Source organism: Pteropus medius, unplaced genomic scaffold (genome assembly GCF_902729225.1).
Source record: "Pteropus medius unplaced genomic scaffold, Ma_sr-lr_union100, whole genome shotgun sequence".
Lineage (NCBI taxonomy): Eukaryota > Metazoa > Chordata > Mammalia > Chiroptera > Pteropodidae > Pteropus > Pteropus medius.
The window spans coordinates 2163413-2191063 of record NW_024356248.1 but is presented as its reverse complement, the minus strand read 5'-3'; the positions used below and the strand labels follow the sequence as shown (position 1 = coordinate 2191063).

Below are 27651 nucleotides of genomic sequence, written 5' to 3'. Positions count from 1 at the left end.
CAGAGAAGGCCTTTTGCCGCCCGCGGCCCTTCTTGCGCACGCGTGGACCGCACCGAGGCGGCTCCGGCCCACTAACCATAGAGTGCCGCGGGCGGGCTGAGCGGCCGGAAGCCGGGGCCACTCCGTCCCCCGCTTCCGGCAGCGCCTCGCTGCTCGGGGAGCGGCTGCAGCCGCGTACGCAGTTTCCATGGGGACTGAAGATGGCGCCGCGAGGTGAGGTTCTGGAGGTGTGTGAGTCGCTGGTCCTGATCCCTTCAGTCCCCTTTCTCCCTTCTACCCGGCGGCTCAACCTAAACCCTCCATTTTCGGGTGTTAGGGACAGCGCTCCTCACTTATCCAAAGCAGGGTTTCGTAGCCCCACTCACCCCGAGCGCCTTACTGTCTCGAGGTGAGGATCTCAAATACCCCCAGATCCTTGGCTCGGTCTATTCTAGGCCGGCTCAAAGACCAATTTGCTGTGTGACCTCGAAGAAGCCATTGCTGATCTCTGCGCCCCAATTTTCCCTCCCATGTAATTATGGGGTTAGATCATAGAGGAGCCTTGACTTTCACCTCCGAAGCCAAAAGAATCGAGTTTGACAGTGATTCCAGGGGAACAAAGAGATTGAAGGAAGCTCTCTCCACATCCTATACTCTCACACACCCCTCATTATCAGCAACCAAGTGGCCCTTGCCATTGGCTGTGACCTCTCGTTTTCTCCAAGTTAGACACGACTACTCAACAGATTGAGCTGCCCTCCGACCCATCCTTGTTCTCTGTGCTCATCTTTTCAGGTAAACGGTTGTCCTCCACCCCCCTAGAAATCCTGTTCTTTCTGAACGGGTGGTATTATGCTACCTATTTCCTGCTGGAACTCTTCATATTTCTATATAAAGGTAAGGCCTGGGCCTTGACTACCCTTGGCCCCAAATCCCTTCCCAACTTCAGCCCAGAGGCAGCTCCCACTGAAAACTTTCTTATTTTTCATTCTTTTCTGTGCCCCTCTTCACTGCAAGGTAGCTGTCTCTTCATTGGATGGCTTCTTTGAGAATGATTCAGCAAGAATTTCTTGAGTTTGGGAAATGTGGGCTTCTCTATTCTGACTCTCCCCTGTCACCTCTTTTTGTGAATTCTAAGCCCATTGGTGACCCTCAGAACTGTTCAGCAGCCTGTGTACCCACGTACATCTGATCATTTTGGAGGGTGGAATCTCCAAGACGTTTGGAGTTAGTAAAACCCCATAATAATGAGCCCGCCTCTAACAGACATAGTGGCACTGTGAGTTAACATATCCCGCAGCTGGTTAACTGATCCTACTTGCATCCTACTCACCAGCTCATGGAAAGCTGATAAGACTCTTGTCCTCTTTATTCCCCAGTGTGTGGGAGTTCTTGTGGGTGCTGTTATGTGTTGTTTGCAAACTCTGGCTTTTGTATCGGCAGGTCTCTTGCTACCGTATCCAACAGCTAATCTTGTACTGGATGTGGTGATGCTCCTCCTTTATCTTGGAATTGAAGTAATTCGACTCTTTTTTGGTGAGTGTTGTCCAGAAAATATTTCCATTCCTTATGAGACAAGCTGGTAACTGTAACTTGATTAACAAGAAGTACATGACCTAGGCTCACAATAAGAGATTGGATCTGGTGACATATCCCATTACTCTTTCTGAAGTTTCAAACTGCTTTATAGTTTGCATCAAGATTTACCTGTCTGTTGCTCTGAAGTGCTAATGGTAGGCAGTAGCGTGAGATATTAGATAATTCCTTCCCAGTTGCCTAACTACTACAGGAATGCCTGGTTCCTTTCACTGGTTTGCTTGGGTGAATAGATTCAGTTGTAACTCCATGTCCAGGGCAGTGCACGCCTGCACAGAGTAGCACTACAGTCCGCTCCACTTCTCTGAACAAGGATTTCTTTAGGATAAATTTTATATCCCCAGAAATACAGAGCAAATCTCCTATGAGTTAGAATATCTCATCACTGAAAACAATGTTAAAACACATTGGGAGGAAAAATGCTTGCAATACATACAACAAAGGACAAAGCAGGCTCACATAAATCACTAAGGAAAAGACCCCTAAGTTTAAAAATTGACAGAGGACACTAATAGGCAATTCACATAAGAGTAATTACAGAGGACCAATAAACCTGACAGAATGCCCAAACTCACTAATAAAAAGTGAGCTGAAACAACAAGGGAACATTTTCACTCATCAGATTGAAAATATTTCCAATACTATTTCCAATAGTATGAGAATAGGTCTGAGGAACAGGTCTCTGTAGTCCCACACTCTTGTGGTTAATATTTACATTCCCAGACTATTTGGGAATTTAAGTTAGTGCATCCTTTTTGCTGATAGTTTCACCATGTAAAATTTATATTCTTAGACCTAACAATTTCACTTCTAAAACTAGCTGAAAAAAAACAAATATTTCCAGATAGACGCAAAGGTATCAGTGTGAGAATATTTATTGCCACATATTTTGTAACATTAGAACATTAGAGACAACCTAAACATCTATCAAGACAGGATCAATTAAATGACAGTATTAGTTTAATGAAATTGTTCACAGCCATTAAAAAAGAATAAGGTAGTTATATGTGGAAAGATGTCTGACTTATGTTAAATGGGAAAAAGTTGCAAAACAGTATTAGTATGATTTTTTTAAATAATAATTAATAGTACTATGTGAGTATACACACATAAAAAAAATCTGAAACAATATACATCTAATAATAATTATCTCCAGGGCATGAGCATGGGTGGCTCTTTCAGTTTCTATATTTTCTAAAATTATTTTCTGTATATTGGTTGTGAAGTTTTGAATGATTATTATTTTTATAATTGAAAAAAAATTCGCCCCAATAAAGAGTCCATTGTCCCTTGAGTGAGAGCCAGACTGGAAGCAGGATTTTTGACTCCAATTCTAAACTCCAAAGCCTCTAATTTTTAGTACAGTGGGACCCCATTTATAAATCTGCATGTCCTCATTCAGGATCATTTTCTCTGCCTTGCCAGTCCATCACATCCCACTCACCTTTTCTCTGAGGCCAGGGAAAGCAGGCCACTTGGAGGTGACTCCATGGGCTGTGTCTGACAGGTACAAAGGGAAACCTCTGCCAGCGAAAGATGCCACTTGCTATTAGTGTGGCCTTGACCTTCCCATCTGCCATGATGGCCTCCTATTACCTGCTGCTGCAGACCTACGTGCTCCGCCTGGAAGCCATCATGAACGGCATCTTGCTCTTCTTCTGTGGCTTAGAGCTGCTGCTTGAAGTGCTTGCCTTGGCCACTTTCTCCAGGTACCGCTGCTGAGGGACCACTTCCTGTTACCTGAGGGTTGGGTTCCCATCCCATCCAGGGAGGGAGTCATTGTTCTTCTGCAACCTGAAGGGTCTAGAGGACTTTTAAGTGGGAAAGGGGTGTCTGTGGGACTGCCTTTCCCATTCCGGGTAGACAGTTACCACCCAGTTAGGGAAGATATTCTCCTTGTTCTTTGGGGCCAGGAGGCTTGGAATATAGAACAGTTCAGGCCAGCTGCTCTTTTTCACTGGTCTTTTAACATTTTTCTTTCTTTCTTTCTGCCATCAGTATGGACAGGATTTGAAATACAAAAATTTCAGCCAGCAGCCCTCATGGGTTGAGATCACACATGCTTCTGGTACTTTAGCAACACCAGTGAGAAATGGTGGGTCAAGTTGTCCTGGGAAAAGTTGCAGCTTTTCCTCAGCATAGACATTTGGGCAATAAACTGAGCATAAGGCCATGGGCACCGTCTTCTAAACAGGACCGTCAGCCTAAGAGAATCTTCTGCAGTCCAGCATGGGGGGGCGACAAGGCTGTCCGCCTCCTGGCCCTTCTCAGAACCAGTTTCCTGCTGACCTCAAGTTCTCCTCTTTGATCATCGTGGCCAGAGCGTCTTATGTGGACAATGTAGGCTCCTTGGGCTTCCAGCAGGACCTGAGTCACACGTACTCCTTATACGTGCTGTGCCATACCTGTCACGCATGAGGACAGAAAGCCTCAGGTTGGTGTGCTCCAAGTAACGCAAAAGCCTCTTATCCCATTCTTCAGACTGAGCTCCAGAACTTTTTTAGTAGCTCATAGTGTTATTTTTCTACTTTCATCATGAAGCAAACATTTTATAATAAATACATATTTTCCGTTGTGCAGCCTTTTCCTTATGGCACCTGTCCCTAGAAATTCATCCACTCCGAGAGAGGGTAGAGACTATCCCAGGTTTGTTCTCAGGCTGTGCTTAGTGACCCAGGATGGATACAAAGACTATGATGAAGGTGTCCCACTGATTTTCTTCCCCCAGTTCCAGCCTGAATTAATTCTTAAAGGCGCCGCCAGCTTCTATGTCTTCTTCAGGTCTGTCATCCTGCAAGACTGCTTGTATTCTTCACCTCTGCCCCAAAGCCAGCATCTTGTCTCTCATTCCTCTTACAGACGATTGTCAGCTCCTTTCCAGGGTGAGGTGTAATTGGAAGAAGCATATTCTCAACTTACCAATATATGTTGGTCACTTAATATTTCAAGTTAACAACTATTTTTTTAAGCTGGAGAAATGTTGCCCTAGATGAGTATATCATCCCCTTCTCCAAGTAACCATCTTTAAAACTTTCTCATCTTGCTTGGTTGTGGCTTTTTTTTCCCCCAAGAAGCCACCAGGAGCCATGACAGAATTTACTTTAGGAAACCTTGAGTTATATGGCCCTTCTGTCAGATGAATTCTAGAATATCTGTACTTACTCAAAGTAAAAAGTAATTGGCCTTTAAGCATTCCATTTTGTTTTTAAACTCTGATTATTTTCTGTGATCAGGCTCATTCTCATCCTGTGAAGGGCTCCATTGTTTAGTGCACGGATGCTTTTTCTTGTTTTCTATTCCTTCTGTGTCCTTGCCTCCTGCCTTCAGAGTTCTATCCAAAAACCGTGGTAGACAGGCCTAATGAACCATGGAACAATATTTAAAAATCCATAAGAATGTTCCTGATACTTAAATCACAAACCCCACTAATACCCCGATTTTCTCTCGCTTCTCGTACTGCTTTCTCTAGCCCTGCCTTGAAGAAATCACTGGCATTAAACTGGAGAGGAACCCATTGTCCATGGCCATTTCATTTAGAGGTTCAGTGGTGAAGGTCACCCTCCCAGCAGCACACATAAGTGAATGGAAGGGTCAGTTGGAAGTGTAGAGGTAGCTCATTCAAAGGGACCTTAGAGACCAACTTAATCTAATCTTCCACTTTGCAATCTTAAAGATGGGGAAGTAACATAACCAAGTGTCATATAACTGGTCACTAACAGTTGGAACTAGAAACTCTGTTTATGAATCTCAGTCTGGATTAGTAAATTTCATTCTTCACAGGTACCACTTGAGGATGAGAATGAATGGTTGAAAAGGGAGCTGTGATTAGAAAAAGTCCCTCATTTACTTCATGGTTATCTGGAAGCTTAGTGCAGTTTCCCTTGGGTGGCTCCAGAAATGTTCATTCATCCTGATGCTTGTTGGAGCCACCTGTGTGGATGCAGTTAGTCACACCAGAGTAGAACATCATACAACAGAAACTGAGGCAGGGCAAGAATCACAGTTAGGCTTTCTGGGTTAACATGGTCAGGGGCTGTACTCACTGCATGCCATGGGAAACCACTTTATAGCCTGTGCAGACCTGCAAGCACCACCATTCTGGCACAGTGGAGAGGACTGAGCAAAGGAGCAGACTCTGGTCACATGAGCTAGAAAAGGCCTGCTCTCATATTCAAACTCATGGCTGGAACTGTCAAGTGACTGCATGGCCATCTCCAGCGGCTGCAGTCTGGCCCCATTCCAGAAGCACTTAAGACACACAGATTTGGGTGTACCATGGCAGCAACTTGTAGACTAATGTTCATCCAGTGCCTGGCAGAGTACATTTAGTGTACACAATCCTGAGGCAAAAGGAAACTGACCCATGTTTATCACACGTGTCCAAAGGCATTCAACTTAAATAGTAAGAGTTAGGACTTGAACCTGGAGTTGTCCCAAAGGTCAGTCCCCTTCTATACCACCATGGTAACTCCTAGATGAAATGAAAGCTAAACTAGCAGCCCTCACATTTTCATTTACATAAGTCATCTGGCACATAAAAAGATTTCTAGACTTTACGTTACGTAGAGATTGATGCAGCACAGAAGCAGGAATTTTAGCAGGCATGGCAGACAATGGAGAAGCAGGTGGCTGTGAACTTCAACAGTGGTCTAAATTCTGACAAGGACTCCCAATTTTTTTCCTTCAAGTTCACATTGTCATAGACCTACCTCTAGGGAATTTCCCTTCTACTAAGTTTTAGATTTTGCCCTTACTGGTCCCAATACACATTATATATCACCAGGTCTCTGGTTCATCTTTTTATCGTGTAACTCTCCTTTTGTTCACCTGTTTTTTAAAAAGCCAGCAGCTCTCTGGAATCCCTTCTGCCTTCTAATCTGTACTTGCTCATATGTAGATCAGTTTACAAAAGACATTATCTCTAGTTCTTAAAACATCCCTGCATGGAAGCAGAACAGCTATCATTTTCATCTCACAGATTAGACTGAGGTTCCATTGCTTGTCCATGGTTAGATTGGCAGGTGGAAGGAGGCACCAGCGATCATGTGTTCTAACCCCTAGCAGAGGATTCTTCCCTTCCTGACATTGAACTATACAAGGTAGGACATTTTATTGAGAATAAATCTTAAGAATCTTTTTTTTTTTTTTTTTTACGCCTGGTCTTCCTAGGTGGTCTCCCATCCAAGTACTAACCAGGCCCAACCCTGCTTAGCTTCCGAGATCAGACGGGATTGGGCTTGTTCAGGGTGGCATGGCCATAGAAATCTTAAGAATTTTGAAGGGTAAAAGATGACTTAGAATTTTCTTTAACCAGGCTGTTTAGCTGGCTAAGGAAAAAAGCTAAACTTCAAGGGGCACTTCCAAAGGTTTGCACTAGGTCTCCTAATGTGTGTACCACAGGCAACTGCATGCAGTTCCAGCTAAGAACCCAGGGTTTCACTACCATCCCACAGCATCTACATCAGCCCATGCCCATGCCCCAGACACCTCAACAAATCTATTCAATGCAGAATCCATAAAACAGCTCACACCCCATTTATTATTTAAAAATACTTTTTTACAAAAGGAAAAAAATACAATGCAGTATAAAAGATTGACAGCGTCATCAAGTTTATTACACAATTTTCAACCTATCAGAAAGACAAACAAATCACCGACGACAGGGGGACGGGGCCTTGGCCTTTGTGAGGGTTGGGTTTTTTTTTTTTCCTTTTGCTATCAGGAAATAAAACTAAAAATTGTGTCATTGAGTAAAAACAAAACAAAAATGGGGAGAAAAAATTCTCCGGGTAAACGGCTTTTCTGGTATTCTATATATATATTTTTCCTTAAACTGTCACCTTACTTGGTTTTCTCTACATTTTAAAAAGACACCCGGAGCTGCTCTCGAGGATAAGCACATCACTGAACACTTGGCTAGTTGGGCGGGGTGCCACGTTCTGAAGTGGAGGTGGGGATGGGGTTGGGGACAGGGGGGAAAAAAAGCTACACATCTGTAGCCTCTGTCCCGAGGGAATGTGCCTCTCCAACCCTGGGGGGACTCCCTCAGTGACTGATTGAGGGCTATGTCAGAAACGTGCAGGGAACAGAGGAAGGGTTCAGTCCAACTCAGTCTCTCCTCTCTGAGCCAGAAGGGTCTCCAATGACCCAACATCTCATATGCCAAGTCTCATCTCACATGCCACATCTCTTCCCATGTTAGATGCCATGTGCCCTGCAGATGCATGCGCAAGTAGCATCCATCGCCCCGTGGGTACTGCAGGACCCTGTTGCTGCTTCTTTCTTCAGCAACAACCACGTCACAATTTGGATGGTACGGGAAAAGCAATTCCATATGCCTGTGTGGAAAATGGCCCCCAGAGTGGTGGTCCTTAGAACTCAGAGCTGAGCTCATCCAAGTCACGGCTCCACTTCTTCCCTGCTCCTTATCGGAGGCAGGAAGTACCTCCAGGCAGAGCGAGGGGAGCTAGTAAGTCAATAGTCAAAAGGTGGAAAGACACCAAATTTGTGACTTTTACCTGTCTACCAGTGCCAGGTTATCCCACATTAAGTAGAAGTATGTACCTGGGGGATGCAAGCCCATGCTTACATCAAACCTGAAAAAAGAAAAGCCTATGGAAGTAGGTCGTATCCTGCCCAAATTGCCTCCTTCCCCATGCCTCTTGGTACTTCACAAGAGTTCTTCACTGCTGAGGTCCGATGTCCCCACCCTCCCAATGGCAGTACCTTCCTCTAAAACAAGGAAGCAGCCTTCTTGGGAGAAGAGCTCCACTTGTGAAACGGCAAAGCCCTAGGGAAAGGGAACACCTAGTAGAGCTGGTTTTGCAAGAGGCAACCAAGCATGAAGCAGCGGAGGGTGGAAATTGACTCTGCCGGGCTCCCCAGCAGAAAGTAGCCTCCTGGGCCTTCTCTGCTCAGAAGGGGCAAGTCCACTGAGGAGGCTGGGCAGCAGGGAGCTGGAAGGACTCAGCCCTCTAGGGGGTCAGGGAAACAAACCGTCAATATGTAAGAGAAAAAAGCAAGAGTAAGAGAAGCTTTTCATAAGGTAATTTCTGTTCTCATGGTCTCTCCTCAAAGGGCTGGGAAGGTAAAGGAATTAAACAAAGTGGTATGTTAGCATGGGGGTTGGACCCTCTTGGCCCCATCAAACCTAGTGCTGAGGGCAGGACCCTGGGCATAGTTTGGCACACCCAGTCACTCTCCTAGACAGATCCTACACGGAGGATCCATTTTCTTTGGGAAGGAAGTCTTCCCATCAACCTCACCACTAAACTGCTCCTGGAGAATCAGAAACTCATACGTTTCCTTGGACAAAGCACCATTCTCTATGGAAACCAGGGGCCTGGACATGTTTTCTTCCTGTCTGCCACCCCTCCCACCCCATAAAGTCTTTAGGTTCTTTCTCCTGGCAGACAGGAGGTGTGGGATTGGGAGAGCTGTCAAGCAGTCTTCAATCCTGTAGGGCAGAGGGTATTCCCTGGGTGTCTGGAGGGGGTTAGGGGTTTGGAGGAAGGGGGAGGGGTGGATCGGCCTCCGTCCTTTAGTCCTGATCAAGGTGAGGAGATGCAAGTCCATTAAAAAAACATTTGCTTCCAACCAGACTCCTGTAATGAGAACATCAGAAGAGAAGAAAACACAAATTAGAGGTTACTTTCTGATTAACGGGCTTAAATGAATTACACCGGCAGTTTCTAACGTTACATCACATGACATAGGGGATACAGACAGAATGCAAGCCTGGGGGAAGTCAAAGAAAGCAGGATTGCCTGGGAGTGTCTGGCACTGTGAGTAGTGAGGGAATGGTTGGAGAAGCTACAGTGAGTAGAGAGAAAAAAGCAGTGACATCTTTAAGATTAGGGAGAGAAACATAGACAATGAAATGAGGTCTCAAAGTAGTTTTGATTGAAAAGGAGACTTTGGCTGGAAAAGTATGGAAACTACATTTCGAGAAAGTTGCTATGAGGGAACATGGTGATTTTAAATACTGTTTCAGAAAATCTATTCTGAGCAAGTCATAGCTTACCTTAAGGGGAGGGGGCAAATCTGGAAATGGGAGGTACAATGGTGAGAAGACATGTGTGTACATAACCACATCCATTAACCCCCACACCCCCAAAAGGCCCTCGCAGGGAACATGTACTTACACAGGAACCTCCTAAACCTTTTTCTTCTTTTAAAGAAGCCCTGGTTAAACCTGATTCCAAACACCACTCTTATGAGTATGTATGTGTGCATGCACACACACACGGAACCAGAAATGTTCTAAGCAGTACTAAAACTCAAGAGATTTTAAGTCTTTTCCTAGATGACAGCTGTGGGTGAAGGACCAAGAAGAATGCTAACACCAAGCTCGAGAGATCTGGCCAGGCCAGAATAGAAAGCAGAGCATGGAAGTAAAAGAAAATTATCAGCAGTTACCATCCGAGAAACTTAAAAGCACAGTTAAGAACAAGCCACCTGTCACATCTCTCTCTAGTCCACTCAGCCGTTGTTCCAATGTTGCACTATCAATCTACAGGGACTGGCTTGGTCAGTCTGACCACATAAAATAGAATAGCTAAACAGAAAAAGAGAGATTAAATTCAAGCTTAGGATTTCTGCTAACACCCAAACTGACAAAACAGCACCCACACAAATGCTCACCCTTTACGCACACACTATAACCTGGAGGAGTCAGCCAAGAAAAGACACCCACAGCTGTGTGATCCTTCGAACACTCTGAAATGGCACCTTTTCAGCTCGAGAGCTTCAGAATCAGTTATGGCCTCTGCCTTCTGGCTTCTCTAAACACGTATGCAGGTAGGTATTTGTCTCATTTTCTATAGGAAAACTGAAGCCCTCAGTGCCTTCTCAATTTCACGTCGCTTGGGCTACTGAATCTTTGCACTGGACTAGGAGAACAGGAATGAGGTGAGACTAACCATATTTCAAGTAGGATAAGGTCCTAAAATAATGAAACGATAGCCGAGAACTACAAAAAGTTAAAACCACCAATTAAGAATATCCTCAAACTGCAAAGAATACACACATATACCCTGAAAGAGACATACTTTGGGAACTGGTCCTATAAAACAGGACGCAGATAACTAGTGCAAGAGAAATATAAACTATAGCACCCAATTCTTAAAGGTTATGGCTATATTTTGGTGGTAGTGTTTGAATGGAGACAGAAGCCAAAGACTGCTGAAGTGGACCGATCAGACTTCAGACTCCAGAGGTGGTGCGTATCCTGAGGAAGGATGGACAAAGATCACTCATCTACTGCTGATGGACCATGCCTTTTGCTCTCAAGAACACTGTTCACACAATATAAACACTATTATTTTCTTACTAAAAGGTATTATACATAGAGCTTGCAAAGTTCTCAAGATAAATGAGGTCTGTGCACCATCTCCCCAACATGAAATCTAAGTCACAACTTGGCAACTGCAGATGGAATTAAGAGTCCTTAAGATGAAAATGTGAGAAATTGACCTTTGTAGGGTCTCTGATTCAGTTCTTTTGGACTAAATTATTATTTGGATGGAATAACCTACATAGGAAAAGTTGGGGAATTGGAAAACCTTCCCCAGAGTTCCTTTTCCTCATCTTGTCATAGGCCCGCACCAGCCAGTGACTGTTTTCTGGGAACTACTGGGTTATGGTTTTCAGTTATCCAAACTGAATCATCCTCATAATGGAAGAAATAATCCCATTTTACAGGTGGAAGAAATTAAGTAAAATGACAACCAAAGTCTCAGGTTCAGATGTTCAATCTCCAAAGTACCAATAATCAGAGGATCTCAATTTTTTTTGTCAAAAGGCTGTGAGAAGCAAAGCCACCAGAATGGTGACATGCAGTTACATGTTCTAACTACCAAGCGGACGCAGCCTCAGAGACTATAATTCGTGCTCTGCACAGACCAAGTAACATCTCCCTGGTCACTTATCCTAGTCAGCTCCACAGGACACACACTGTGGGCTGCAGGATTGGGCAAGGGTGGTGATAACTGACCCACGGCGACACTAGCAACTGTGCGAGCTCCAACGAGAAGGGAAGGCTGCTACTGCTGCAGAGGGCTGAGACCGGAGCAAAGTCCTACTCTAATGCCCACCCTCCTGCCTGCTCCAAGACTGAATTAGACCAAAGCTGTTTGTGGGCTCCACCTCCCCTAGAGTCTGCTTTTCTGGAGGATGTGTTGGTACCTCCCAAAATTCAGCCTATGGCAAAATCTAGAAAGAACTATCCAGAACCCACGCCCTAACTGGTATCTTAGATTTCAATGTCAAGCTCTCGAAGATTTTTGTGGAATGAATGAGTAGTTTCAGAACAGAAGGGAAGCAGGTAAAAAATGTAACTTTTCATTTTCCCACTTATCTGCCACCTATAGAAGATGACAAAATTCCCAGCTATAATTCTGCTTAATTTAATGCCAAACAACGTAGTAGAGGGCAGCAGCCAAACACAGCAAGACTCCTTTTCATGTCAGGTTGTCGGTAAGCAAAATATTGCCAAGTTTTCCAACTGTTTACAGCTCTTGCTTGTGAACTTCAGGCACTCACTGGTGGGGAGGTTTCCTTCCGCCTTCTTCATCTATTCATCCAGCTATCCACCCCAAAGATCCCAAACATAACCATTCCTACTCCTCACCTCCCTTCTCAATTACCATGACTTCAGACCAACCAAATCAACATGTACCTGAGAACATTTTCATAATGCACTTGATATGAAACCACAAGAGACCCCAAAGTCACCTGGATCACGCAGCAGCCTTCTGGAACCACAAACGGACCACCCTAGAGTCTAAACTACTTTTAAAGATCTCCACAGAAACAGAGTCAACAACCATTCTTGCTTACATATTAGAAACCATCTGCTGGAAGCTTGCTTTCAGTAGCGAGTGCCGAGCTGATGGGATATAATCTGGAGCCACTCTGAGAATAAAAACAACAGTGCTGGAGCCCCTGGAGCCAGGCAAGCCTAACTCAAAGTTTCAATTACCTGAGGTACTATGGTTCCCCCACCTCAACTCTCCTGCTTTTGTGTTGCTTTAAAAAAGAAATATTTGCTGTCAATAAGCTTTTCCAAAACAAATACATCTTGCCATTGAAATATCCTCCATCGTCTCTAAAGCTATTAAGGATAATTATTTTTTTCAGATCAGTTTTCTCCTGTCTAAAGTATTGTGATTTTCAAAATCTTTTAAATAGATATTACTTTTTTACTTGAAAGTTTGGTAGGGTTAAAATATAACAATGATGATAACATGGCTGTCGTTTATTGAGAACTTACTATGTGACAGGAACTACAGGTGCTAAATGCCTATGGATTACCTCACTGACTACTCAGCAATCTAATGAGACAGCTGCTTTGATTATCTTCATTTACAAAGTGAAGAAGTGAGGATCAGAAAGTAATACGGCTAGAGGAGCTGGATTCACACTCTGGCACTGCCTGCAGACATGGAGCTGTCTCAGATACCAGGGCAAGGCAGCCAAGAAAACAAAAATAACTTCATCTCGGGGCCATCTCAGGGTGAGACTCCTGACAAACAAGCAGGAAATTTGCCCTACTGAATTTTCAGTTACCTAAATCAGAAGTCCTCCATCCCCTTTATTTGCTTTAAAAAGAGACAGAAATCTTCACTATCAATAATTTTTCTTTCATGAAAGATCATCCACCAGCCAGAAACGGGGCTCCGTCCCACCTTTCTCAGTGGTGCCGGTCCCGTTCTCTATCCCGGTGTCTCTCATGCTCTCGGTTCCTCTCTTGGAAATAATCGTCATGCCGATCTTCATTGTGAAGCAGGTCCCGGTGCCTCCTGCTGCTCTCCCGGGACCGGCTAGGTGACCTCTCTCGGGACCGATGTCTTTTCCTATTAGAAAGAGCCTTCAGCCTCACTCAGAGGGCCTGCCACATTCTTTCCTAAAATGTTGTGTTTTGGTGTCTTCTAGTATTTGCCTAAACCAGCCTTCTACTACTCTACCACGGACCCGCTCCCTGAGGATGTTAGCTCTTTGAGGACTCGTCTCTTTTGGGAAAATAAGAACAGTTAAATTTGTTGAGATCTTACTAATGTATCAGGCACAGTGCTAAGAGCTTTACATGCATTATCTCATCTAATATTTACAACAGGTTGGTAAGGTCAGTACTACTACCATCTTTTTTAAAAAAATGAGAAAAATAAGGCCTAGAATGTTGGTAATTCCACGCTCAAAGTCATACAGGTGGGTAAGAACTGGGATTCAAATCCAAGCAAGTATGGCTCCAAAGCCCATGTTCTTAGCAATACCAGTCTGTCTTTTTTCCTAAATAAGCCCATGCCTCACCCAACACAGATTCCAGACATTCCGACATTTATTAATGCAAGTGTTTAGTTAATTTCTTCCCCTTGAGGGCATGAGGGCTAGGTCTGCTCTTTCAGCCAGGTCCCTGCCAGATACTCTGGGCTCCCTTGCTCCCCCTGCCAACCCCTGGAAGAGTGCTGCACAGGAGTGGTAGGCTGCTGAAGCGATCATCGACTCACCTGGACGAGCTCCCGCTGGCACCCACACTGTAGGACTTGGCTTCAATGCCATGAAGACAGTCCTTAAGAGAGGAGATGAGGACACGGCAACGCTCATCATTGGCGACCCGGGACTGTTTGATAACAGCAATGGCTGTGAGCAGCGTCTCAATCGCGTCACTGTAATCCCCTGACAGGGGATGGATGGGAAAGGCCAAGGATGAGCAGAGGCAGTAAACTAACTGGACCAAAAGGAGAACTCAGGAGGATACAAACCAAGAGTAACTAGCTGTCCCACAGAACCACGGTAAAATGGACGAGGAAAAAGTGGCAGGTATAAAACTGGATGGCACCTATATTCCAATGGTTTGGAATCAAATAGAGATTCTCAGATATTGCTAGTGGATGTATAAATCGGTGCATATATGTCTGAGAACTATTTGACAACATCCTTTAAAATAAACAACGTGCAAACTTTTTGACCCAGGAATTCCAAAAATTTTCTAGTTCTGTTTACAACTATGTATGTTTAACGGTATTTCAGTGTTGTTTGTTGTATTAAAGAATTCAAAACAACTTAAAGTTCCTTCAATAGGGTCTGGCTATATAAATTACACAACACTGGTTATACAGAATACTACATGGTTGTTAAAAAGCATGAGGTAAATCTGTGTGTAAACAAAGTAATCCATGTAAAGCGCTTAGCACAGTGCCAGGCACACAGCAAGGACTCAATGTTAGGTATTATACACTGATACAACAGATGTCCAGAATATATCTTAAAAAGTTACAAAACAGTATTTCATTTTTATAAAAACAATCAAAATTATATATGTTTCATGCACAGGAAAAAAAAGATCTGGATAGGCAAAATTGTAAAAGGCGGACGTGTAAGTGGTCCTTGTGTGGAGGGCCTTTCATTTATTAACACTGCATATTTGTCTGAATTACTTTAAGTCTATAATCAGATGTGTGTATACATGTATGTAATGTGTATCTAAATGTATATGTAGAATATATGTGTGTGTGTATATATATGTGTATAATTAATTAATTCATTTATTTAAATTATGCTGCCATCAAGAACGAGTCCCCTCATTCCCAAATCTGTGCAATGCCTGGCGCAGGGCAGGTGCCTGCATAACACTTTTGTAAGCTAAGTCAGGAGCATAAAGGACAAGAATAATGCAAAGAAAGCATGAAACCAGACAAGGGTCTAGTGATGAGGACTGGCGGCTTCCTCTGTGCAAAGCAATAATAAAATAGAAGCTACAGAAGAACTATTATTCTGTGGGCCCAGGAACACCAGGGAAGGAATTTTTGCCTATTTTATAGGCATTCGATAAATATCTGTGCTTTGAGTGACTGACACAACAAGAGTGGAGGGAGACAGAGATTCAGATTTTGATCATCTCAGTGTAAAGGAACTGGTGAAGATTATTTTCACTATAGTCCCTTGTATATCTGACAATGAGCACAGATTACTTTTTTACTTAAAGAGATTTATTCAGATGCCAATAAAGGTTTTCTGGAGGAAAAAAAAATATATATATATATATAGAAAAAAAAAGAATATATACACTTTCTATTTTTAACCTACTCTGTGAATTCAAATTTTGCAGCCAAAGATGAGAAATCACGAAAAAAAGATGATAATATTTAGGGTTAACTTATTTCTTAGGAGATCTGGCAGTCTACATCTACATTCATGTGGGAAACACACAGAAAATAAGTGAATGATTAATATAATGTGAAATGTAGACCAGAACCCTGAAACTTCCTATATTTTCTTCTTTTAGGAACCAAAGATTCTGTGCCTGGGGCTCTCAAGAGTCATGGCTTCTGGTTCTGCCCACTTAATATCGACAGCAGGGCAAGTTAATAATAAGAGCATATCATGTCTTAAGATGACACCCAGCAGACTTGCCTCTTTCTAGGATAGGCTACACGGAAGCCACCAGCTCTCCCTAGATCCCCAATTGTAATTAGATTCCATATCAAACCATCATCTAGTTGAGGCATCAGTCCTAAAAACTCAGGGTCTGCACTCGGCACTGGATCCACTACATAGACACTAGATCCATTGAGGTCAAGATCTCCATGAGACAGGAATTTCGTTCTACAACAAATACTGCAATGAGAGGGTATTAGTTATTTATATTCTAGGCACTGAGTTGGTTTTCATGGGGCAGGTCTAGCCAAAGGCTAAATAACACCAAAGGAGTCCCAAAAGCCAAAAAAATCAGGTTACATATTGCTTTTTAGAATGTGCCGCCCTTGAGAATCTAACAGTGCTCCAACTTTATCTTGAATTTCTTGCCAACGTAAGTAGCAGAACATGAAAATATGGAAAAATAGTGCAAAAACTAAAGGCAAGGAAAAGGCGGCAAAGGTAAGGTTGAGTTACCTGCACTGGCTCCAGATACCGCTTTGGAAATGGCACTGCTGGAAATTGCTCTGTTTCGTTTCATGATCTCTTCAAATTCTGCTTCACTCACTGTAGAGGGCGGAGGGCCCGAATCTCGGCTGCACAGAAATAATACCATTCCTGATTGTCCACCTCCCTTATTATCCTTACCACATTCTATAATACCATGTTATCTGCTCTCCTGTATAACGTCTTAAACGTTTTGTGTGTTCATGTTCTCTTCACGGACAGGATTTGTGTCATGTACTTTTGTAACTCTGGGGTGACCTAATAGTGCTAGACATCCACAGCCTTCCTAATAGCCACTATGGCACTCAATTTAATCAAGCTCCTTAAAGAGAGACATGAAACACATAATATGGGTCAAGTGGTTAAGATGTAAACAAAATACCAAATAAAAACATTATCCAATATTTTGTATTTCCCAGGACTCAACGCTATGACAACAGTTTCCACAGGGAAAACATAAAAATTCAGTGCTCACTTCCTCAGGGAGAAAATGCTTCATTCACATTGTCTACCCTCGTACAACTGGCTCAGATCTGAAAGGAACAAGATAGTCTTACCTTCCATGGTGGTTATAGGGTGCCGAGGCCTTCATGTATGTATCTGGTGGAGGCCCCACTGTAGCATTTGGTGGGGGGAAGAAGGCTGGATTGAGGTGAAGGGCAGGTGGGATGGCCCCAGGGGGAGGTACAGCCAGATGAGGAGGTAATCGAGGAGGAGGGGGCATGAGATGCTGGTAGTGAATGCCAGGAGGAGGAGGAGGGACCCCAAAACTTGAAGAGAGGTGGTGGAGGTGGAATTGGGGGTGGAGGCAGACCCATCAGGGGGAGGGCTGAAGGAGGACGATTGAAGTAGGGTAGCACACTGGGGGGCTTATCCACACGGGCAGATGAGGGTACAAGGTTCTCAGAGGGTGTGGCCCGTCCATCAGCAGAATCACTAGAATCTCGGGAGTGGGCCCGTGGAGGTATTCCTATGAAGCAAAAAGGAACTACCGTTACTGCGCAGGCTTTAGACATACCCGTGGGACCAGCTCACCCTTCAGTAAGAGGCATCTGACACCATACTGAGAAAGGTGACAGGTGGCTGAAAAAGAAGGTAAAATCATCTACTACCTTTCTTTGGCGTCAGAGAAAAAGGTCAGAGGTCACTTAGTTAAGACATAAACCCAGAAAACAATATTACCCTAAATTCTGCATGTCAAAAAATTCTGGGCTTCACATTTAATTTATCCTTAGATTTCTTTTATATTTCTAAGTGCAGAAGGATCCTAATAACCCATGAGAAAACGACTGTGTTAAAGTATGTTCATTACTGTTCAGCTGGATTCAAGCTGATTTGAAATCACATGCTCCCTGATAAGAGTGCAGGGCCTCTCTCCTTAGACTGGTCCTAATCAACCTTCTCTATCCTGCTGTACAGTTGGAATTTTCCCCTTGCCAAGGCGCTTTGGTTAGGGAATTTGGGGGAAAAAAAAGGAAGGGCAGGGGATAGATGACACTTCCTCCATCTACATACCAAAACCAGTGACTGGCATGGAGTAGAGGCATACAATGAAGAGTAGGAGACTGAAGGTTGAACAGTAAAGAGAAAATGGGAGACAAGCCAACAAAAGATCTGCCACAAAACAAGCAGATGGTACACAGCCAACAGTAGGGACTCCTAGCACGAGCTTGGTACAAAACATGCTGCAAATCTGGGAACTCCCACTACATTTCAATGGCCCAAATGCTCTACCCCACAGAGCAGCATACCAGGAACATCATCACAGCATGCTGGTATGGTGTTATGCACAACAGGAACTCAAAGCATGTGTGTATACAGCTGGAAACATGGCTGACACTGTCAAGTCACTTGGTTAAATGTGTTCCTTCTCCAATTTAATAGCCTACTCTAAACCTGATTAACATGGCCTCCAACAGAAGAACATGATCACATGGCTTTGGCGGTCTTGGAGGCAGAAAGATGCTGTTAGCAGACAAGTGTGGAGAGAAAGAAAAGTGCACCTTCAACTGAAATGTGTAAGCCCCAACTCCTGGCGAAAGCGTAAGGTAGAATTAATCACCCTAGCAACCACGTTGGCTTCTATATTGTAGGAGATCACCAGTGCCTATCATAGGACTTTCTTGCTTTTTGTGTCTCAAACACATAGCAACTTGCTTCTTCCTCAAGTTCTCTCAAAATGAAGGAAGAAGAGATATTAGCAAGTATGAGTTAGCCACCTTCCCAGCTGAAAGGGTTGTTTGTATCTATGGCTACACATCCCAAGAGTAGCAACCATTTTTTAAGCAAAGGAAGCCCAAAGGCCAAGTCCACCAACATGATATAGCAGAAAGACACCACTCAATCACCACCATCATTTCAGTAAAGAAAGGTAACACACCAAGGAGTGAACAGCCAAGTGGAGGCAGGAATGTTACCCCCGATGGGGCTGTAAATTATGCATCTTAGGAAGTCTGAAGAGGAACTACAGAAAAGACTGAACACAAGGGATTTGAAGATTCAAGGTGTCAAGGAAGAAGTGTGTGCTTTCGAACCCAGAACAACAGGAGCTCACCCCACATCCATCTGAGCTCTCAATCTAGTTAAAAGAACAACTGACCCATGCAAGAGAGAAGTGGCCATATTTCCACCTTCAATCCATCAATACAAGGCCTCAGCGGACCACCCAATCAATTTAAGTCACTATTTTAAGAGCAGGACTCTGACCACCCCCTCCCACTCCCCTCCACTGTAGTAAAAGAAAAGTAAAGGCAGTTGGCTGTTTCAGGCAGGGCCTTGCAGGGTGGCTGCACCTTCTGAGGTCAGGACAATCCAAGGTCTGCTCCTCAGGTTTCGCAGGTTCAGAATCTCAATTTTAATAGTTCACCCAGGGGTAATTGAACCTTAGGAGATTGATTCGCACTAACCAAACTCACAAGAGACTGATTCATAAACCAGAATGCCAATTTATTAATTTACAATGAGAAATGTAACTGCCAAGCAGACCGGAATACTTGTGTCGGCTGGTCAGCGCATTCTCTTCCCAGTAGGAGAGCCTAGTTGGGAAACCAAATCAGTATCAGAAGGTGACTTGGTGAGTACAGTCAGAATAAAGGGAATAGGTTTTTCTCTGAACTTAAGGGACACTCTCAAGGAACTAAGATAGTGTAATGCAACTTACTTTATAATGGGAGATACCTGCCAAGCAGACTAACATATTCAGGGAATTGAAAGGGCATCCCTGGACAATTACCTGGAGAAACACTGTTAAATTCTTATTCTCCAGCACTCCTTTGGTCAACTCCTGGCAGAGCACCCATCCTATCTATGTTTATGACAACATTACAGCCATCTCTATATAATTTACCTACATTTTAGGGTGGCTGCTTCTTGGTAATTTATAGAGACATGTCTTACGATTAAGCCCATTCACTATACACTGATTTTTTAAAATAGAAACACACAATTTAGAGTTGACAGGAACTTTAAACATCATGTATCTAGTTCAGATGGGGAAATAAGCCCTAAGCCGTAAAGTGACTTGCCCAAGGTCACATGACTTAATGGCAGAGCCAAGCTAGAACCTGAATCTACCTCATTCCCAGCACATACTGATCACGCCACCACCCGCAACCACCACCACCCTCTCCCAACTCCTCCACATTGTAGGCTGAGCCTACACCACAGAAAACACACCCACAGCCTTCCCCCCTTCAGACAGATGGTCTCCACGTACCCCCTCTTGGGACTCGGACGCACTCACGTTTCCGAGCCTGTGCCTCAAACTGTGACAAGTTCTGCCTAGTGGCTGGCCTCACATCCACTTTTTCTCCATTGAGAACTTTTCCTGGCAGAAGTTCCAACAATTTGTGGACAGAGTTTTCAGAGGCTACCACCACCTCAGCATACCTTGAGGAAGAAAAATAAAAAAAGGAATGAGATCTAGACAAATGAGAGAGGAACAAAGAAATTCTCTTCCACTTTTGGTGAAAGCTGGTAAAGCAAAGGATATTTTGCTATTATTAAACATGCACACATACAAAACTATCAACGAAAAGGTGTCAGCCTATAATCTTCCTATTTGAAATTAGAAATCAGCTTTCTTTGGCCCTCAACAGATGAATGTTCTACATTGCAGCTAGGTCCCCATTCTAAGACAGCTTGCTAAAAATCAAAGCAATAAACTGGGCTAGGGGCTGGAAGGATTAAAATCCAAGGCTGAAACACAGTGCAAACCTGTTATTCCAATGGTTACAAACTAAAAGGGGCTTCTCAAACCCAGACCTCACCCTTTGGACTGGCCATTTGCTCGATTCTCTGCAAATTTCAATTCCACCACATCATAGACTCCTATAGAGCGAATAACCTGGATCAGCTGCTGGTCTGTGGTCCACTAGGGCCGGCAAGATGAAAAAGGAAGAAGCGTCAAGAGCCACACCCCCTCCCCCCAGAATGTCCCAACCCTTCCCCCAAACCTAGAATTCTAATCATCGCCATGACCTCCCACAGGAAACCCAAAAGCCCATCAATATTTTAATTAGTGCAGGCTTTTCTTACTGTCCTCGCCCATAAAGAACTCCAAGAAAACCCACTCCTCCCCCATCCCCATCTTCAGAGACTGAGAAGATTAAAACTTATTTTAACTTTGCCACTTAGGCTATCTAGTCGTCAGTTCAAACACTAACTATTAGCATCTTTTAATTATAGAACTGATAAGCTACAGTTGCCCAATATCAGAAACTTTCTCCTCAGTATGTACATTTCCTAATTTGGAAAAAAAACCACCAGCCCAAAAACATGTCACACAATAACTTGCAGAACAACAATCACCACCTACCCCGAGTGTACTAGAGCTATCAAGGTCTTTGATCCCTGTCACCCATCATTATCACAGGACCATCTAATGACCACCAAGAGTTCAAGGTGTTCACTCTGAAATCTCATCCCACAGATGACCCTGCTAGACATAAAGCCCCAGGGTCAGGGGTGGTAACAAGATGGCAGAAAAAGCAACTACCCACTTAATCATTGCTTTCTTCGGCATCAGTACGTCCTCAGGATAGTTCTCTTTCAGAGATCAATCCAACCTGATCCCAGGAAAAAGAAATCCAACCCCATCAGAGCACAAAACAGTGCAACAGTGGTTTTTGAAAATGCCATCACCTCCCAGTGCTCTCCCACCAGCCCTCCCATAAGCCTTTTTGGATACCCATGCTCACCCAGGAGAAGCTGCCCACATAAACAGCAGCTCGCCTATTACGCAGGCCACTATAGGTGTACAGAATTGCAGGGGTCTTGTTATTGGGCTTGGGAGATGGCTCCTGGCGAACAGGAGGAGGTGGCTCAGTGCTGCTGCTTCTGTCATCTGAGGGTTGTGAGGTGGCTGTCAACACGTCATCATATAGATCAATCTGATCTGTATTGTTGAACTCTGGATCCTAAGAAATGAGGGGTTGGCAAAAGTGGGTTTGCAAACCTTTCATTTAGTTCATTTTATTTCACTCTAGTTCACTTAGAATCTAACCAAATACTTCATAAAACAACGTACAAAACGTCCTTGTCCAATTCTAGGAAACTAGGTAAGAAAACTCTCTCATTTAAAACTATCACTTAATTATACTTATGTAGGTTTTTCTCTGAAGACCCTGTTAGTTGTCTGCAATGTTTCTAGCTCTAGCCACCTGGAAAAATTAAAGGTATATGATGATTAAACAAGAATGCAAATGAAGAATACAGAGATCCATCCGCTACTGTTATCAACAAGGTCAGCTTCTACAGACCACATGTAAGATATCACTAAGGAAAACTTAATTTCAACATCTTATGCAATTTCCAAAATCAAGAGTTACACAAAACTTACTATTCTATTTAATAAGAAATAGAGTGTATTTATTTAGAAATAGAAAGCAAGGGAAAAGCGTGTTAAAATGGGAATGAACGCAAAAAAGAATGTGAGTTACTGATTTGACTTACACAAATGATTTGGGAAGCTCTAAGACTCATGGTACATAATCCCATCTTTCTTATAACCATCAAAGAAACATTAAAAGGCGGATAACCTTGGGGAGTTTCCTTCCTTTACTAAGTTCTATTTCTCAAGTGACATGCAGATCTAGTACATGACACCTATATAAGAGATATCTTTGAGCAATACCAGCCACGTTCAATGATACATAAAAACAATGAAAAAGTCTCTAAAACATAAGGGTCAGAAAAGAGAAGCATCTATATCATAAGCTGTGTCATGATAAGCATTTACAATGTAAATGTGTATTCTGGAAGATATGAAAAATATACTTTTTGCCTACATGATATATTACTGTTATGAATTGAATGCTTGTGTCCTCCCTGATGCTTATGTTGAAACCCTACTCTCCAATGTGATGGTATTAGGAGGTAGGGCCTTCGGGAGGTAATAGAATTAGATGAGGTCTTGAGGGTGGAGCCCTCATGAATGAGATTAGTACCCTTATGAGTCAAGAGCGAGCTTGCTGCTGGCTCTGCTCTGCTCTCTCCATCATGTGAGGACACAAGTTAGTGGTCTACAACCCAGAAGAGGGCCCTCACCAGAATCCAAACCTGATTTCAGCTTTCCAGCCTCCAGAACTATGAGAAATAAATTTCTGCTGTTTATAAGCCACCCAGTTTTTGGTATTTTGTTATTGAAGCCTGAGCTGACGAACCCTATATACCCAAAATCCTGCAACCACAATAACTACTATCAAGGGATCTTAATGTTTCAGATTTTGTAATGTCATTATCTCAGACAAGTATTTTTTTTCAGGTAACACTCTAACATTCAAATAGTGCTAAAGATGATGCTGCCAAAATGACAGAGACAAGGAGAAGCTCAAAGTGTTTTAGGAAATCTACAGTTCATTCACGTCATTGCTGCCTTTTTTAAAAAGTGAATAAAAGAAAAACCAACATTAGGTAACCTGTCTAGTTCTCTGGAGAGTCATTTCCTCTAATGAAACTCGGGACAGGAAGCTCCTATGACTCTCTCTCTTCAACGCCATCACAAGAACTGCTGACTCTGAAGTGAGACTAGAGAGATTCACTACAAAATTCATTCTTAGACCTACATATCATCACAAACTTTTAGAAACAATCTTTTAGTTTCTCAGCTTATCTGAAGTACAATGGAAGAACATTCACACTAAGATAATACTATTGGATTGTTTTGCCAGTCAAAGGGGAAAGGATTCTACTTTGAGGCATGTAAGGAATTTCAAATATCACTAATACTCTAAGGAACCCCTCAAGAGAGGAGTTTAAACCATGTAAAAATATCAGAAAAAGAATGGCAAAAGTGAGTAAAATTTTTAGAGGAAACTTAAAAACGAAAAGGAATCAGTGAGGCAAATAAGCACAGGAAGACTGCTCTAGGCAGGCAAATCTATAAATAAGAATTTTGCATAAAAATGAGTATGTGAAGAATGGGGAGAGAAGCTAACACTGCAGAGTGCAGGGTGGATAATAAACTGAATAAAGTGAAGACGGCTAGGGCTAATAACTTCACAGATTATGTGTAAAATATTTCATACCCCTGATATTTCAAACAATTCCAATTCTAGATGAATCATTTATTTATTCATGTACTAGCTATGGTGATTTGTTCTCGTGGTTCAAGACAGAGTAAGAATTTAGAAAACACCTTATCCTCTCCAATGCTCTAATTCTTGGAGAGCACTACTTCATACCAAATCTAGGATTTCAAAATGGAAATTCTTTAAAAGGAATAAGGAAACACACTATCTTGGATAGTTGGTGAAATCAAATTGGGATTCCTTCTATATAGTATCTCTGATTCAGAGGTGTTTGAAAGTTGTAATAAAAAATGACCACTGATAATTGGGTAGCAAACTAACATGCAGATTTGGATAGCTCAGAGAGGAAATCCCCCATACTGTAGGCCTAGGCAAACACTCTACTCTTTCAGGGTGCCTTAAAGAATGATAGACTCCATCCTGGAAGACCTATTGTATGGAACTTACCACTTCAAGAAACACAAAAAGAAATGAGTGCAAAATTGTCATAAGATTCAAATGGTCTTTCTGGGCCATAAAGCCTCAGTTCAGAGAAGTTGGCAGGAGCTGTTCTGATGTACAGAGAAAGCATGCTGAGGATTCTGTTGAGGATTTTATTGAAGAAACAACTGATCAAGTTGAGTTTGGATTTAAATCTGCTAACACCACCAATTCATTTTACTTCTTCAGCCGGTAAGACAGAAAAACAGGTAATGGCCTGATTACCAAATAAGCTGGTGATTTATGCAGTGACAAATTAGGTTGAAGCAGAACCTAATTCTACAAATTAAGTGAACGATACAATGTTTTACATGTATTATAGATTACATTCCAGGAAGATTAAAAAGGAACTATGTTTTTAATACTCAGGAAGAATTTTGTGTTTAATTGTATAGGAAAAATTGTGATTGTCTCATGAAGCTTCTTGGTTAACAAAAAAGAACCTGCAGAATTTTGAATTTAAATAAGAGCTTCCTCATTGTATGCTCAATGTTCTTACCTTCCAGCCCCCTTTGCCTGGAATCTGAGGGAAGTAATAAAGCCTAGGATTTATTTTTCTCAAAGCAACCTACTTGATACCATTGTTTCTTTCCATTGTAATCACAACTAAAAAGTTTTGGCTTTATAAATACCATTTCCACAGTTCTCACTTCACACCCTCCTCCTTCCCTGTCACTGTCCATTGTCCTCAACCACCAGAACAACACCTCTTTTGAGCACAGGGATCCCCTTTTTCCCCCCTTTTACCTCACTAGTCCCCTCAGGTGCCTAGCAAACAGAAGTAGCTCAATAAATACTTGCTGATGGAAGTAAAGAAGAGAACGAGGCATAGCGCCTAGTTCAGAGCGCCTGCCTGTCTTAGCACTAGTAACAGAAATGAAATGCTCAGGAGAGAGGCAGCTCTCAGTTACTTTTCCAGAACCTTTCTCCCCAGTCCAACAGAGCAGCTTGAATCTCAAGACTCCCGACGTAACAGGAGTGAAGTAGCTCAGCAAGAGAGGCATCTGCAGCTCATGCTATAAGATATAAGAGATCAGAGTCGGCACCACGGGGTTCCATCTAGAAACTGTGTTCATTTTCCCTGGGGAGCAAAGTACATGTGACGGAGTTTTGGTGCGTGGATCACCTTGGGGTGAATCAGTAACATTCTTAAAACCTTATAAGACACTATCTGCACTAGCTGTTTCAGTCTAAGCCTGCTTTTAACAATTCTAACCAGACAGAAACTTTATAATTTCTTTAGCAGCCTCCAAATAACACTAAAACCAGCTTTGCCAAAAATTAACTCATTTACAGGGGGGAAAAAAGCGCACCTACCCCCGACCTTCCACAAGACATAAGACATTCAAAACCTGTACTTTCTTCAACTTGCCAAACATCAAATATTGTCTGTTTGGTATATATGCCTACTAGATTTCCCCACACCATCTCTGCTCTATCTTTAAAAAGTCTTTTTCAACAAAAAAGACCAGAGAACACAAATTGTTAAGGGCAATGACTTCTACTCTGACAAAGCTGTGACCACTGGAGAAGACCTGTGTCTTGCTGATGACCTACAACTTATACTGCATAAGCAGTTTTGAAATCTCATTTTCTCAGACCAAATGTAGCTAGACCTGTGGTCAAGGACCCTGTTCTGCTCATCTTCCAAAGTGACTTAGCAGCACTGTTATCAATCTACAGAAGGGAGCCAATTCCACCAAGGGAGTCTTCCTCTTTCCTTGCTATCTTGTGTTAAAAAACAAACCATAACTTGTTAAAAAGTAGTAAAAGTCAGATTCAAAGTAACATGAAAAACTCAGGAAAGCAATGGTTTGTAACTAAATTAACATACCAAACCTTTTTTTATCCATAATTATTTGACTTGTTTCAAAATTAAAAATTTTTTTTCATGTATTCGGGCCAATCAGCACCCACTCCAGTTTACGTGAGACACAGGAAAAGGACGATCAAAAAGTATAACTGGTGAAGCTGTATAATGAGTACGAGGTCATGACACAATTCTACTTTTGTGTTTTTAAATCTTCACATTAAAAAGGCATAATGCATTAAAAAAATTTTTTTTAATGTAAACTAATACCAAGTGAAAAAAATGTACTTCAACCTCTTCTGCTGCCTCGTATCAAAGTCAGGGTCCAAGCAGTACACTTTCCTTCTCTAGTCTGTTCTTTTTATCCTTCTCAATCCTATGTGTACCCATTATAAGACACCAATGGGAAAAAGACAGTTTACTCAAGTAGAATGGGTTGAAAACAATCCAGATAAGACATTAATAAGTTTTAAATAGCGGCTTTGGAACATTCTTGAGATATGACTTCAAGAGCTCAGATTTGAACTGTATATGAGATTATTGTTTCAAAGGAACTCACCGTATAATGTTTCTTAATGTTACATAAAGAGACCAACAAATCCAACTTAGGTTATGTGAGTGGGTCTACACCTGCTTTTTCTCAACACCCAAACAATTAAGATTTGGTGTAACACAATAAAATGTGTTACACCAAAATACCTATAGACTTCTTAAGATTGGGCTCAAGCTACTTACAGAAGATAAAAAACAATCAAAATAAAGCGAAAAATGTCACAGTATCTTTTATAGTGTGACTCTGTACTGCCTTACTATATTTTTCCAGCTGCAGTTTGAGAGAATCTCAAAGGAACGGGTATCAATACTGTCTTCATGAACATTATAACAAACACAATTGATTTTAAATGTGGTTAGTGTTTGAGGAGACAGATACCCAACTTTGGCTTCCTGGGGCAATGAGTTCCACAGGTTGATTCACCAATCTATTAAACCTAATTTTTATTTGCTCTTAAATCAAAGCCTTTAAAATTAAGCCTGGAGGCTTATATTAACATAAAGCGGAATGGTCAGAAGTCTTGAAAGTCTTTGCTAAAAGAACAATTTTAAACCCGATGAGGCGTGTTCAGGCCAATCCTCAAGGGCTGGTGGCACAATCTGGAACCACCGCAAGTACGCTGGAAGTGATTCTTCAGCGGATCCAGGAAAATCCCAATGCTCCCGTTGACCCCTCACCTGATTGAACTCCTCGTCAGCGTATATATCAATCAAGTCCACTCCTTCTGACATGGCTCCGGAAGGCAGACCGCGAGCCCGGAGAATGAACAAAGTAAGAAAGAT

General features: G+C 42.5%; 2 protein-coding genes and 1 pseudogene across 3 annotated transcripts; 1 reads left to right on the top strand and 2 right to left on the bottom strand.

Moving 5' to 3' along the window:
- The first annotated feature begins 133 nt into the window (after positions 1–133).
- On the top strand, positions 134–4770 carry TMEM216 (transmembrane protein 216). Of its 2 annotated transcripts, none has more exons than XM_039860501.1 (5): positions 134–227; positions 775–876; positions 1423–1515; positions 3083–3284; positions 3574–4150. In XM_039860501.1, the coding sequence occupies exons 3-5, from the start codon at positions 1470–1472 to the stop codon at positions 3587–3589; spliced, it is 264 nt and encodes an 87-aa protein (XP_039716435.1). In that variant the 5' UTR covers positions 134–227; positions 775–876; positions 1423–1469; the 3' UTR covers positions 3590–4150. The 2 variants fall into 2 exon arrangements, with proteins under 2 accessions (XP_039716435.1, XP_039716433.1); XM_039860499.1 differs by having other exon boundaries at positions 140–213; positions 3574–4770.
- Positions 4771–6719: 1949 nt separating this feature from the next.
- On the bottom strand, positions 6720–6838 carry LOC120600923 (uncharacterized; annotated as a pseudogene).
- Positions 6839–7087: 249 nt separating this feature from the next.
- On the bottom strand, positions 7088–27649 carry CPSF7 (cleavage and polyadenylation specific factor 7). Its single transcript, XM_039860487.1, is given in 10 exon segments — positions 7088–9179; positions 13263–13430; positions 14082–14250; positions 16468–16586; positions 17055–17276; positions 17278–17467; positions 20240–20385; positions 20766–20869; positions 21696–21914; positions 27547–27649. Coding segments are annotated over 9 exon segments (1386 nt in total). The 5' UTR covers positions 27601–27649; the 3' UTR covers positions 7088–9179; positions 13263–13267.
- Positions 27650–27651: the final 2 nt, after the last annotated feature.